At 47.3% G+C, this 15,444-nt stretch overlaps 1 protein-coding gene across 1 annotated transcript in view; it reads right to left on the bottom strand.

The window, feature by feature from the left end:
• Positions 1-768: 768 nt before the first annotated feature.
• The window catches only part of WDFY4 (WDFY family member 4), a gene marked incomplete at both ends in the record, with an annotated part of 274,912 nt that continues 260,236 nt past the window's right edge, over positions 769-15,444 (bottom strand). The window contains 6 exons of the mRNA XM_080694795.1: positions 769-835; positions 2,271-2,382; positions 4,771-4,855; positions 6,935-7,117; positions 9,150-9,329; positions 14,421-14,579. Coding sequence (XP_080550921.1) covers positions 769-835; positions 2,271-2,382; positions 4,771-4,855; positions 6,935-7,117; positions 9,150-9,329; positions 14,421-14,579 — 786 coding nt within the window. The remainder of the gene's footprint in view (positions 836-2,270; positions 2,383-4,770; positions 4,856-6,934; positions 7,118-9,149; positions 9,330-14,420; positions 14,580-15,444) is intronic.

The following is a 15,444-nucleotide window of genomic DNA, read 5'->3' as shown; positions in this document are numbered from 1 at the left end:
GCTGGAATTCCTCAGAGGGGCACCCCACCTGCCACATGTTTTCAGAAGAATAACATTCACAAAGCAGCCTAGATTTTCCAACATGAGCTATAGCTGGAAATCAGCATGCAGAAGGGATGGCTGATCCCTCTGTAAGAACAGGCCTGGGAAGAACTTGACTGGCCAAACCTGGCAGGGACCCACTGCCCGCCATATCTGCCGGAGATGAGGAAGGCATGCCTGAGCAGGTGTCACATCAGCCTAGCCCACCTGTGTTGGGCAACACTCCTGGTCATGGGCTGCAGCTCTGCCACAGAAGCTGGGCCCGCTCCCCACAGCTCCCGGTCCTTCTCAGTGTGGAGGTGAAAATATCTGAGTGAAAAAGAGTGGCAATTTTACTCAAACATTTGGAAAATAGTTGTTTTAATAAAATAAAGGGAATATGAGAGTTTCCATTAGTTTCTCATAATAGATCCCATTTTCTCAGTGCACAAGCCCTGGATAAGGTGAGTCCTGGTGATTCCGTGTGCAGCTTTCCCTCAGCAGGTCACAGTCTCTGGAGTGAACTGTGCTCTCATCTTTTTTGTAGAAGTCCCATGGGCCACAGAAATGGTTTGGGATGCAGAGCACTGCCAGAGTCCCCTTCCTTGGGAGCCTTGGGGAGAGGCTCTGGAAGCTCCCTTAGGGTACAGAGCTCAGGCCCCGTTTCACCTCCTTGGCTTCTGCCTGGTGATGCTGTCCCCAGGTGCACATGGCTGCCAGGCCACAGCCTCCATCACCTCATTCCTCCTATGCCTCTGCAGACCAGCAGAATATCCTCCCCCTCTCATCGCCGACCAGGAGCTTGGTCTGGTTTCTTGGGAAGAGAAAGAAAAGAAAAGAAAAGTGTTGGAGGCTAGCCTGTGCTTTGCCCCAGCTGGCACTCAGGAAATTACAATATGTGGGCTCAGTCCAGGACCCTGTGAAGGCTGCCTTGGGGCCTCATACCCCATGAAACTAAGGGAGAGAGCAGGAGAAATGGAGACTATGTTGATCTAGGGACACTGGGGGCTTTTTTTTTTTTTTTTGTACTGGAGATGGAATGCAGGGGCATTTATCTCTGAGCTAGTCAGCCCTCTTTGTTTTTTATTTTGAAACAGGGTCTGGCTAAGTTTCTATGGCTGGCCTGGAACCTGCAATCCTTCTGTTTCAGCCTCCCAACTACTAGAATTACAAGCATGCTTTACCATGTCAGACGGAGGGAGCTTTTGAGTGGTGAGGGCTGTGGTTCCCAAAGCAGAGAGTGAGGCTTAGGATGTTCAGGTTCCAGGGAGCCAGCTAAGGCCTCTCCAGTGGCTCCAAGGGACCCCCCCCCCATCTCTTGAGGAGGCAGCCAGGGCCTTGGGCACAACAAATGGTGAGTTCTTCAGCAAAGAGGGCAGCCCTGGCTCACCCACCCTGCCGAGCCTAGCACCCAATGACCCATTGCGGGCCGAGGAAAGAGGAAGGCGCCTCCTTCAAGGTCAGCAGCTTCCTGAGACTGCACTGCCTGGGCATGCAGAGTGGGTTAGTGACAATGACTACTTCTACTGGGTTGTTGTGACAGCTATCAACTGTTGTCTTTGATGCTGAGCTCTTCTATATTGGTGTTGAGCCCTCAACGAGTGTTTTCTGTCAAAGCAGAGGAATCATCACACCAAATGTTACAATCAGCAGTGGAATTCAGGCAAAAAGATCCTCTCTAGGGTAAAATTATAAACAATGTATTTCTAACTTGAATTTCTTTCTTTCTTTCTTTTCTTTTCTTTCTCTTTTCTTTCTTTTTACTGGAAATTGAACTCAGAGGCATTCTTCCTTGGAACTTTACCCTTAGCCCTTTTTTATTTTTATTCTGAAACAGGGTCTCCCTAAGTTGCTGAGATTGGCCTCGAATCTGCAATCCTACTGCCTCAGCCTCCCAAGTACTGAGATTACAGGTGCCTATCACTCTGACCAGCCTATTTTTTAATTGTTTTAAGTTTATGAATATATATAATAATATATTCAATAAACAGATAAGCTTTTACGGATTTATGGATCTTCACGACTGAGAGAGAAAGAGTATGTGGGATTTAAAAAGTATAGCAAAAATAAACAGCATTTCCTAAGGCCCTATATAGCCACACTGCCAATAGCCTGTGCCTGGTGTGCCCAGGGGTCCCCTGTAGGAAGGTGATCCAGGGCCTCATGGCTTCAGTCCAGGGCTGCTGGGACTTTCTAGGGGTGGCCACAGCACCCTCTGCTGGAGGCTTGGAGAACAGGGCTTCACTTACCTAGACACAGCCAGAGCTGTCACTGCAGGGCTAGCCTTGCTGGGCTTCCCGGTCAAAGCCACGCTGACATCCAGCTCTCGACTCAAGGCGAGGTTCTTTTCCCATATATGACCTATGGGGAGTGTTCAAGAGAAGTCAGAACACCCCAGTGACTTCACACACACATACACACACCCAGGCACACACACAGGAGTCTGTGTGAAGGACCAACACACACACACACACACACACATATTTATATTTGTGGTCAGCAACTTGTTAAATTGAGGAGGAAAATATATTTAATCTTGGCCTGTGCTGTTGCAAAAAGGGCCGTCCCAATTTAATTTGCAGGCTGTGATAGTTACATGTGCTGACGTGCCGCCGTATCCATTGTGTACCAAATTGGATTTGTGTATTATTGCTTTCTAAATTGCATGCCTAGTTCAGCAAAATTGTTCATCAGTGTTTACTGGCTTTATGCTTAATAAGATGCCCCATAATACCTTGCTGCCAGGATGTAATGCAGCCCGTAATTGCCTAGTAAAAATAAATTACATAAAGTCGGCATTATCAACTTATCTAAATCCTCTCACGCCACAACCAATAATTAAATGCTGAGAACGTTTTTTCAAAAACGATAACTCAATGATTGTTACTTCACTCATTTTAACGTCTGCATTTGGGGACAGACAGTAATTCCTTCAACGTGAAGGAGGAGACGGAAAGAAACCAGCTGGGTTTGTTCCTGAAAGGCCACTTTGCTGGACTTGGGGTGGCAGGAGGGATGTTGCAGCCCCAGCCATCCCGAGGAGGTACCTATAGTTCAGACTGGCCCATGTACCAGGGAACACGTAAGGGGCATGGGTGAGGGAACTGCCTGGATCAGAACCATGCTGCTGTCAATTCTTGCACAAGCCCAAACAATAAGCATTTCCCTGGCACTTTTTATATGCCATACCGAGTCCAAATCTAGGGGGTGATTTCTGATATAAACTGTCCTCAACTGGGTTGGTCCTTGCTGCAAATGACAAATAAATGAATTCCAGGAAGAAATTAGATTACATCTGCCCACAAATGCTGTACCCTTAATATCTTCAAAGATCTCTTTTCCTGCCCCTTAAGACATTTAAGGGGATGCAATAATACATATACACTAAAAGGACACGTGTACAAATATCCATGTGTCATGCCTAATATGAATCCCTTTCCAACAAAACAGTTTTGAACAACATTATAAGAACAACATGCTGACTTATTAAGCACCTCAGGAGGGTTATGTTTGTAAATCTGCAACACAATTGCTGACTCTAAACTGTGGTCCAATCTGATTTTTTACTACATCTATGCCATCATGTCATTTCATCCTATTCTTTCCTTGAAGGATAACCACAACCTTGGCAGCCATTTTGCTGTGGTCACAGTAACCTCGGGTCAGGACAGACAGCCTGGGACTAGGGACTCCATGTCCACTTGAAATCATCCTGTGATTCCTCAATTGGTATTGGCTGCTGTGCTCAAATAGAAGAAACTCTTACAAGTCTGAGAAAATGATCTGCATTTGTGGCGTAGATTCTTGTCTATATTAATTATTTTTCTTCCATCAGAACTCTGCAAGATAGGAATTATTGGCAGAGGAGGAAACAGGGCCAGACAAGTTGCTGGGGCAGTCTTGTTTCCCACTTCCCATTCACTAGACTCTGCGGCCAATCTCACCAGGACTACTGATGTCAAAAAGAGAGACCTGAAAATCCACTGATGGCTGAGGTGGAACAGGCTTTCTTATTTCAGTCTCATTTGCTAAAACCCAGAGGCTCTGCTGTGGAATAGGGGTTGTCTTACTCTGGGGCATGCAAGATGCACCTGAGAACCTGCCAGACACATAAATTCTAATAGCTTCTCCTGGTCTTTTCCAGTGGGTTGTGTTACAGGATGGGCTTTGCATTTTTAATAAGCTCCCTGGGTGATGTGCATGCAGACGACCCTTCCACCCACTTCGAGGAGCTTGCCATGGGGAATTTGGTGGGTTGCTCCATTGTCCACAGGGCAGTCTGGGGCATGATGGAACTTCTTCCTCAACCCTGGGGAAGCAACCCCTCCCTTGTTCCTGTCTGTAGCCCACTGCCTCAGCAAACAGCCTGCTGGATGAGGGTCCTGGGCTGGGGAGCTGGGCATCCACAAGCCATCCAGGCAGATTGAGAGCATCAACCAGGACCAGCAAGGTGTGTCTCCATACCAAAGCTCGGGGGCCCCTGATGGCCACCACACTGTTCACATGACTAAAGAGCATCCCGGGGCTCACTGGGTCCTGCAGGGATGAGGTCAGGACTAACAGGGCTTCTCATATTTTTCCACATTCAACCAGAAACTTGTAATAGGTTAACTGTCCTCTTGTCCCCCAAACTGGCAACAATCACCAGAATCTCGAAACCCCAGGACCTGCAGCCCTGAGGCCAAGGCAGGAACAGGGGAAAGAAGGCAGTCCAAGGGAGTGGGGTGTCTTGTCCTCAAAGGTGGGTACCTCTAGGACTCGGAGGCTGAGCGGAGGGCTCCTCGGCTGCTGCTTGCCAGGGAACAGACATCTTCACATCCTCAGTTTTCCAAATCTGTCCAGAAAAGAGAACATATCATGGGCTGAGAAAATAACAAGTCTGCAAGCTCAGTATGGCTTACCTTACCTCCTCATAACTTGGGGGTCCTGAGGAAAGGGATGGGGGCATGTATCCCCCCTACAAGGAAAAGCTTGTCTAGGCCCCCACTGTCTAGACTCCCATTGCATGGAGGTCCAGCTGATACTAATCTCAGTTTAGATGGGTTCACTTCTACCCCAGGTCCCTAGGGGGATATCTCCGCATCCCCAGATTGCATTGATGAGACTCAGCGGCCAGTTTATTATCATTTGCTAAGTCAGTATCTCTTTTCACTAGTGCCGCCGTCTCGGGGCCTCCTGGTCCTGGTTCTTTGCATGTGGTCCTGGGCCCCAAGCTCTGTGTGCAGGTATCCTGAGGTCAGCTGCATATGGCTTCTCTTGTTGAGTCTGGACTTTTCATTGCCCAAGGAGAAGAACCAGCCTCCACTTAAATAATTCAGTGAATTTTCCCCGGGTGCCCACAGCACCCTACAATTTTGGAACTCAGCTACCATGCTGAGTGCAGAACTGTGAGGGTGTAGAAGACTCCATGTGTTTGGGGGAGGGTCAGGAAAGACATACACCTGCTGCCCAGTCACCCAGGCCCACAGGTGAAGACCACACTCCACCCAGTCTGGAACTTTGTGTCCTCATAACCTTCCAGCCAGCCTAGATATCCTGCTCTCTACAGAGACCTTGTGCCTCACAAAAACACACATGGAGCCTTGTACTGGGATTTCCTGGGGTTCCCTCTTCAGGGTCATCTCTACTGTCCACACCTGCTGGCCCTTCACACTTCTCTGGATTTGATTGAATTGCCAGCTCTCCTGAGGTCTCTCTGTTGAAAATAAATCCATTCTTCCTTTGGTCCCTCAACACATACTCCATTCTTCCCAAAGCCACGCCTTATCCTGAGACTTTGAGCCTGGGTGGCCTTTGAGGGCAAGGCCAAGTTTCAGCCAGGTGTGCACACAGCCAACTTTCATAAAAGTTTGCAGAATTCAATGGCAATGTACTTGAGTATTTTGTGCAATTGACTGGCATTGCCTTTCATGCATGATGAAATTCAAATGACAGTTTCTTGAGTAAGTTTCTTAGTTATTCCTTATCTTTACCCATCCCTTTATCTTTCCTGACAGTCTCAGAAAAGTTACCTGTGGCTCATTCTTCCCATATTATCCTTCATCCTCTGTTTTCTTCTTTTCTTGATATTCTGAAACTCCTTTATCTATAATGCTCAGATGGTCCCTGGCATTCTCAATTATCTCAACCATGAAACAAGTCACACATATACCATTTTTTCTGTTTGCCTCTTTAACTAGAAAATGAGTATTCTGATGAAAACTGTATCTGTCTTATTAATCTCTGCTATCTGCTGTGGATTGTATGAAGTGATGGGCATTGAGTCAGAGTTCAGTGAATTTTGGATGGATGGATGGATGGATGGATGGATGGCCTGAAGGGTCACACTGGTGTGTGAGTAGATGGGTTAGTGGATGAATGGAAGGATGGCTATACCCTGACTGCCACAGGAGACAGAGTATATGGATGGGCAAGTAGATGAACAGATAGATGGATAAATAAATGAAGGGAGGTATAGCTTGCTGGAAGGATAAACTGGTGTTGAAGATGGATTATCAGATGAACCTAAGGGCTCATTGATGGGTGAGTGGATGGGTAGATGGATGAGAGGATGGATGAATGGAGAGATGAATAGTTGAGTAGATAGATTAGTGGCCAGATAAATGGGTGGCAAGTTGATTTGAATGAATGACACACTTCTCTCTTTTCAGTATTGGGCTAGGATCTATTGAATTTGACCAGTCAACATTAACACCATGTAACAGTGTATATTTTATTATATGTATGTGTGATATCATATGTATAATTTTATTTACTTTTGGCCTGGACAAGCCTTTTCTTTCCCTTCATTTTCTGCACATACCTGGTCGGAAGAGGTCTCCAATGCAGCCCTTGGACCCCTAGAGGAGGTGGGCGAAATGGACATAACCACATTTCCTGTGGCATGTCCTCATTATGCCCAAATCACACGTACCCGAACAATGCCGTCCTGACTCCCAGTGATGATGACATGGCTTGTGTCCCCGGCTGGACCCTCCACTAGGCAACAGCAGGTTATGGCTCCTTCTGGGCCCCAGGCTGTGGTGATACTGGCCAGGGGATGTCCGTTGATGTTCCACAGGGACAAGTGAGCTCCTGCGCAGGAGACGATGGTGCCCTGCCACAGAGAGAGCCAGCTATACTCTAAGCTGGAGTCTGCCACTAACTCAGCCACCCAATTTGTACACCCAAGTGTCTCCCAACCTACCATCCAAAGACCAAGCAAGGCACCCCAATATGCCCTAAGAAACCCACTTCTTTCAGATGACTAATGGGCTAAAAATATAGCTGGCCCAGGGGCTTGCTGTATTTTTACACAACTGTAAATTCTTACCCTTTCCACACTGCAGTCTTGCTTTCAAGCTAACTGGCCCATACTTTGGGTTCCTTGCAGACCCTTCTCCCTGGCTAGACCCTGACTGCCACAGCAGACTGAGTCTGTAGAAGGTCCCCTGGCTCTGTATATAGGGTCCATGCCTGGCTGACCAGCCCTAGCCCCATGAAAAACTTTTGGACTTCATCTGGTGGAGTTCAAATCTGCTGAGGTTCAAATGACAGCATATGGCTCATAAAACTGTGCAGTGCCCCTTGGAAGGGAATCTGTGTGAGGCATTTCCCTAGTACATCATCAGAACTGCTCATTTCCAGAGGCTCTGCTTTCTGAACCTGTCTGTCCTGTGCCCAAAGGAGTAGTGGCCACTGTCATCAGCTGAGACTGTGTCTTTAAGTCGCTTAACCACAAAAAGGATGGAGGGAGCCCAGTGATATTCTTTTTTTATTTTTTGGTGGTGGTACTGAGGTTCCTGGAAACCCTTCTACCTCCAGGCTACATTCCCAGACCTATTTTTTATATTTTTATTTGGAAACGGTCTCTTAAGCCAGAGCAGATGGCTTTGAACCTGCGTGATCCTCCTGTCTCCACCTCCCAAGCTTGGGGATTACAAGCTACCATGCCCAGCCCAGTGATATTCTACAAGCTCTGCTCTAGTGTAGCATTTCCTGAAGCATTGGAGATAGTTGGCCTGAGGCCAGGAACAATGTCTAACATGTTTCTGCCCAGCACCCAGCATTGAGCCCACTCTAAACTTGGCCAGGATAACTGATGCCAGTGTTCTCTGGTGTCTGAGATCACAATTAATTATAGGTTTTATGCTCTCACATCTCAGGGATTGGGGCCTTCTCTAATACATCAACCCATCTATCTATTCACCTGCTACCCACCAATCTGTCACTTATCCATTCATCTTCCATCTACATGTTCTCTTATCTAGCCACAAATCCAGCTACCCACACTCTCAACTATTTATCCATCCTTCCATCCCTCCACCTGCCATTCATTTAGCTATTCATTCTTCAATCTGCCTATCTATCCACCCACTCACCCATCCTTCATTTACTCATTCACTTATTTACCTGAAAATTCATCTACCCACACCATCCATCCATCCATCCATCCATCCATCATCTATCCTATATTCCAGCCTACTGGGAATACCAATTTCAACCAAAGCTGATACCAGAAGCCTCCTCCATCATCTTCTCCTCCTCCCTTTGAGCCTTCTGCCCAGTTATCCATGCCCCAGGCTCTTGTGTTTTCTACAAGCAGATGAATAAACCTGTGCATCCTCAAGGAGCCCCATACACCATGACAGGGATTCCAGGTTGGAACAAACTCCACACTACCATATATTTCTCTAACTCCTTGTACATGTGTTCATGGCAAGCTCATCTTTGCTAGCAAGCATGAAGGTATAAGCAGGGTCCCAGGGCTGTCATATCTATGGAGACCAGAGGTACTCTCCCAGTCAGCACTGACTTGAGGTTAAGGAGCTGAATTTTTCATCCATGCCCAATAAACCCTCACCATAGACAGATCTCCCTGCCCCAACTTCCTGGTGACCAATGCCACAGGAAACACTTCCCAGTACCCCAACCTTAAACCTTCCTGAGGACAAAAATTGAAGAAGGAAAAATTAAAGCTAGATTCAGATGCTATAGAGAACGATCCACACACATGGAGCCCCCTCTATACTCTGGGGTGATCAGTATCTCTCTGTCCCAGTGTTTTCTTGTGGAGTACTATTCACCATGAAACTATGGAAGCTCAAAGACATGGGGAGAACACAGACATTGAGAATCTTGAACCTCACCGAAACGTCACTGATGGCAACAGCTGAGATGCCCTCCTGGTGGGGAGGCAGGCGGGACACGTGGGTGAGGCGGTCCAAGTCCCACAGGATGCAGGTGCCATCCTGGGAGCCACTCACCAGGATGCTGAAGGTGACTGATGCTGCTAGGCACGTGACAGCCTGGGTGTGTCCATACAAGGCCTGAGGACAGGAGAGAGACCAATGAGAGGGACCCTCAACCTAGCTACTTGGGGGGAATTCTCAAGCCTCTCTTTTACCACTGGGGCCCAGATGAAGAAACAGAGATTTAGAGCCATTCAGTCTGTGTGTGTGTGTGTGTGTGTGTGTGTGTGTGTGTGTGTGTGTGTGTGGCTTCTCAGAGTAACCCATTTCCAGGGGTTGAGACTCAGCTGGGGAGAATCAACAGTCCCTTACAGAGAGCCAACCAGAGCTCAGAAGCAACCTTTTGCTTTGTCCTCTCCTGCATTTGTCTTGTATCTAAATTAGCTTGTAGCACTCTTAACATGTGAAGCACTGGTTGACGAGGTGTGCTGTCTAGATCACCATCTTCAGTGACAACTGAGAGCTAGCCAGAAATGACAATTCTTGAGCTCACCCCAGATACATCAGTAACTCCGGGGTGGGGCCCTGCTCTCTGCATTCACAGCCCTGGAGGGGTCCTCACACATGTTCAAGTGGGAGATGTGTCACACTATGAAAAGCTCAGACACACATCTGCCCTTGAACGGATCACGTCAAAAAGAGGAGACTTGTCAAGTGGGATGGATCGTGTCCAGTGGTGACTTAGGGCTTTGCTCTTGGCCCTCAGGGGTTTCACCTGATTGACCATGGATGGCATGTATGGATCTGGCCAAAGGCCTGGTTCTCTCTGGATGTGTTCCCAAGGGGCTACGGTACCCCTGGGCCCACTGCTACTGGTAATAGCAAAGATGCTGAGGTAGAAAAAAAGACATATTAAAAAAAAACAAGTAAAATGTAACTTTAATATGGAAGTCTGTGGCAAAGTTCCCCAATACTCTTACTCCATAGCCAGGCCTGTTAGTCTCAGGTTTCTGGGGTAATTCACAAGTCTTTACCAATTCTCCTAAGTACTGTTGACTATCCTAAAATGGGTATCCATCGACTGCAGAGACCATAAAAAGGATCTGGAAAAATGGCTGGACATCATATTAGAAACTCATTTATAAAATATCTTGAACTGTTAATTATCCAACCTAGGAATAGTTAAGTAGGAGATCTGTCTGTTGGTGAGAAGACAGAGGTTACACAGAAGAATAATCTCCTTAGACACTGTTAGCTGACCCTGAATAGTTTAAACAAGAGAGGAATCTATTGAAAAGATAGTGAAGGCCTCATCAAGACCCCAACGATGACCAAAACTCCCTAAATCACCTTGTGACTACTGGACTGATGTCATCCTCACATACCCCTCATGCAAAGTCTCCAATAAAACAAGAGCTGTAAACTCCAAAGTGTGTGTTTCTCTCCTTCAAGGTGGCCTACTTTTTGCCTTGAATGTGTATTTCTTGCTTTTCTATGTAAATCTGTATGTTTCTAACTAGCACATGCTGAGTTTTTTCCTACCACATAAAGTCAAGGACCCTGCCAGTCCTGAGTTGTGTTCCTTCTGGGACTCAGTCCCTCTCCCATGATAACTGTCTCTCATGCATCCCAGAGGCTACTGGGAAAGCCTGATCTAAGACCTTTGAGCTACATGTGCCTGCTGTCAGCTGAAACGAGCCAGAGGGGCATGGAGGGGGCTTCTGAAATGCGATTGGCTTGGCTTACCTAGTAGTAAACTCCACTATCACGTATTTGGGTCAGTGAAGCTGAGCATCATTTTTCAAAGCTGTCACTTTGCCTGGTCGAGGCAATTAAAAGTTCTGCCCCAGCTTCCTGTTTGTCCTCAGCGGATCCTAATGTGACACTTACCAGATGGGGGGTGGCAAGTTTCTGGGCATGATCATGAAAGAAGGTTTGGGTTCGGTTAAGGACCTGGGAACCATCTCAATACATAAAAGAAAGAGAACTGGCAGGAATTTCCTGATCCTCTTCCCAGAATGAGCAGAGCCTGATGACCAGGTTCTGACTGCAGAGACACAGCAGCTCCAAAGGGCCCCGGATAGGGGTCCCAGGTTCAAGGGCTGGGGACCCAGAGAAGGGCTCAGAGCCTGAAGGCCAGCACAGGCCAGCCATCAGCGGAATGGAGTCCGCCTGTGCTTCCTGGCCCGTGCGCATGCGCTGCCAACTTGGGTCAGGCTTATAGCCTTCACATCAGCCCAGAAAGTGTGGTATCAGCACTCACCATTTGGAAAGGCAAGGGAAATCAAGGGAGGTTACAGCAGTTCTAAATATGTTCCCAGTGGCCTCTTTTGTTTTTCAGAATAATACTTCTCTGCAGGCCAATTAAAATAACTTCATTATATCATCTTAAACCTAAGTAAAGCTGCAAAAAGTAAAATAAAATCAAAACCTCTTAAAATAATTCCCCATGATGATTACGTTGCATGAGATGGGTGCTCTTAATTAATTGTCAGTGGCCCTGGAAATCTACAGAATCATTGGGACAAACATCACGTCACCGCTCAGTAATCCTGCTCTGCGAAATTCATCATAAGGAAACAATCAGAGAAGCAAACAATTTATAAAAGATGTTTTCTGCAGCATTATTCAAAATAGTTAAAACTTGGAAATAACTTAATTGTCTAGTTTAGAAGAAATGGTTTATTAAACTGTGGTGCATTGACATAACAAAACAATTGAAATGTAATTTTATGGAAATGAAATAATCTGAAACAATTGAAATGTAAATTATAAAGGCTGCAGAAAAATGAAAACAATTTGATAGGATGGTGAAAATGGAATAAAAATATCCACACCAGGATCAGAAAGATATAAATATGTATGTTGGGGATGGTGGTATGCAAACACAAAAACATTTATTTTATATTTTTGTACTGAGAATTGAACCCAGGAGCATTCTTTTTAAGAGCTATAACCTCAATCATTTTTATTTTTTTATTTTGAAATAAAGTCTCACTAAGTTGTTGAGGGTCTCACTAAGTTGCTGAGGCTGTCCTTGAACCTGCAATCCTTCTGTCTCAGACTCCCAAGTACTGGGATTACAGGCATGCACCACAGCACCCAGCAAAAATGAAAACTTTTATGGGATTATAGAGAATTGTTTGTTGAGAAGTTAGTTTAAAATTTCGCTTTAATGTTGCAATATCTTTAAAAATAAAACACTTTGAAAACTGTTTATGAAACCATTTAATGATGACTCTTCTCTCTTCAGGTCAGGGAGCCTGAGCAGCCTGGTTTGGGGGACTGCCAAAGCCACATCAGCCTTGACAGGTAAATAAAACACTATGTGATAATGTTTTATTTCACATAGAAAGTAAAAGCATGTGGCAATTCTTCACAATTTTTTCTCTTCCTTTGGAGCTAGAAGAGGATGATAAATTACATTATTTGGGGGGTCCTAGGAATTAAACCAGAGGCATTCCACCTCTGAACTATACCCTCAGCTTTTTGTTTATTTTTTATTTTGAAACAGGTTCTCCTTAAGTTGCTGAGGCCAATCTCGAACCTGTGATCCTCCTGTTTGAGTCGCCCAAGCAGTGGGATGACAGGTTTGCACCACCAGGTCTGAATGATAAGTTATGTTTCCATACCGGGTATGGTGGTGCATGCTTGTCATCCCAGTACTTTTGGGGAGGCTGAGACAGGAGGATTGCAGAGTCATGGCCAGCCTCAGCTACTTAGTGAGGCCCTCTACACCTTTGTGAGAATCTGTTTCAACATAAAGAATAAAAATAGGGCTGGGAGCATAGCTTGGAGGTAGAATGCTCCTGGGGTCAATCCCCAGTACTGCAAGAAAAAAAAAAAATGTTTCCATGATTTTACAGTGCACCTTCACTGCTAAATGGGGGTTCAGAGTAGCAGCAGAAAGGTCACTTCTAGGCACCAAAGCCCAGCTCAAGGGTCAGGCTGGAACTGCCAAAAGCCCCTGGATCAAACCATAAGTGGCCATCAGCCAAGCCTAATCTGGGAGAGGGGGCACTCTGGCCTCCACGTTTTCACTTAGGGGGGAAACACAACCTGGGTCCACTGACGACTGCAGTCAGGGAGAAAGAAGAAGCCAGGACACCTCCAGGAGTGGCATGAAAACCTGCAAAGGCAGGGAGCCCCAAGGCGTTGGGGATGTCCTTGAAGAGTGTAGAGGGGTCACCTGCACTTAGCTGAAGGCCACCTCGCAGCTGGTGCACCCTGCAGGATTCACTAGCTCCCTCCAGCACTGACGCATTCCTTCCTTCCTTTTACTGAGGGGCCACCCTGTACTGCCCATGTACCGGAGACAAGGGGAGAAGGGCAGGCTCTACAGAGACACTTGAAAACCATCCAGGGAAACCCAGAATCAGTTCTTGTGAACTCGCTCAGATTAGGAATCTGGCAGAGGTGAATTTTACATGGTTTCCCATACTTGGGGCTCTGTGGTTAACTAACAAATGGATATAAAATGACATGTATTTTGTGCTGGGAGTGTTCCTAGTGACACTCTCAGGCAAGCTCAAGTGTACACCACACCAGGGCATGCAATTTCCAGGTAGAGAAACCCAGACACAGGTGCATACTCAGCCTTTCTGAGCCTTGGCTTCCTCTTCTGAAAGTGAGAAGAGCAGAACCTACTTTACAGGATTGCAGCTGAGAGATGCATGGAAACATTTATGAGCTGTAGGTAGACAGAGCCCCCCCCGCATTTGCATCACAAGCATGCTGGTCCACACAGGAGGACCAGGGCTTCGCTCTTCCAGCCTGCGCTGTTCTACTCTTGCCTCCATCATAGTCCTTCTGGAAAAGTCTTCTTTTCTGGGTCTGTGAACTTGGGCCAGCCCTTCACTTCCTTGCATCTCAATTTTTCTTTTCAATAAGGAAGTTTACAGGGCCACTGTCTGGGAAGACGAGGTAACGCATGGAAAGGAACTTGGCTCAGCGGGCTGCCCGCCATGGATGACTGAAAAGTGCCACCTGGTGCAAAGAAAATGATTCCCCAACTGTGAGTGTCAACAGAGCAGCTGCATGCCGCCTGGCATCTGTAGCCTCCACCTACCCAGGGGACACGGTGGTGGGCTGCTTCTGCTCCTGGCTGTGTTCTCTGTCCCTCTCCAGGAAAGGCAGGGGCCCAGGGCAGGGAGTGGCTGGGTTCAGGTGCTACTACTGTGAGGGGCCACACCTGCTGAAGGTGATGTTTCTGCCTGCAGAGTCACGTACCTGCCTGAGGCGCAGGCCTCTCGGGTGGCCTTTCAGCATGCTGAGCTCCCACACACACACCACAGTGCTGGCCCCGGACGTGACAATCGTTGTGGGGGACGGGCACACAGCGCACAGACAGCGGCCCCAGGCAGCCAGGTCCTCAAATGTCATCAGGATCTGTGGGAGAGGGGGAGTGAGCTCAGGCCAGGAGGCCTGGACAGAGCAATGGGGGACACCTGTGGGTCTGGGTGTCCTGGAAACCAGGGAGAAGAACCAGGAGGCCTATTCCAGGCCATTCCAGGCCTGGAGCCTTGGAGGGGCTTCTACTTCAGTGGTGGGGACAGGCAAGGGAGCAGGAGCTTCTAGGACTGCGAAGATGCCTGCGAGCACCAGGACACAGCAGCTGAGCCTGGGCCATGGGACAGGTGGGGGAGAGGGCATCTGTGCTAGTTTTATCTTGTTTTATTTGTTTATTTTATTTTACTTTATTTTCTGTATTGGGACTGGAGCCCAGGGGCATTCTACCTCCCATCTATAGCCTCTACCCATTTTATTTTTATTTTGAAATATGATCCCACTAAATTGCTGAGAGCTTTTCTAGGTTGGCCTCAAATCTGATCCTTGTGTCTCAACCTCCCAGCTACTGCAATAATAGGCGTGCACCACCACACTTGGCCTGTACCAGTTTTGATGGTCATTTCCTGAAGCCAGTAAAGCAAGGCTCAGAGGAACAGAAGGGAGTGTGGAGGGGCTGGAAGTCCTTGGATGTGATATTGTGGGATGGGAAGGGAGCTAGAAAAGGAGGCAGGGAGGGAGAGAGGGAGGGAGGGAGGGAGGGAGGAAGGGAGGAAGGTAGGTAGGTAGGAAGGAAGGAAGATAGGTTAGATGGAGAAGGCAGAGATCCTTGGAAGTCCCAAAGATGGCCTAGGAGGACAGGAATCAGTGGACTTGCTCCTGGGAGACCACTGGATGTAGCATATGCCCCCCATCTTGACCATGCCTGAGGTGGCAGGAATCCCCCAGACTTCCCATCCACACTGAG

Source organism: Muscardinus avellanarius, assembly GCF_963383645.1.
Source record: "Muscardinus avellanarius genome assembly, chromosome: 4".
Lineage (NCBI taxonomy): Eukaryota > Metazoa > Chordata > Mammalia > Rodentia > Gliridae > Muscardinus > Muscardinus avellanarius.
Note: the sequence above shows the minus strand (reverse complement) of the source record. Positions and strands in the feature narration are given on the sequence as shown.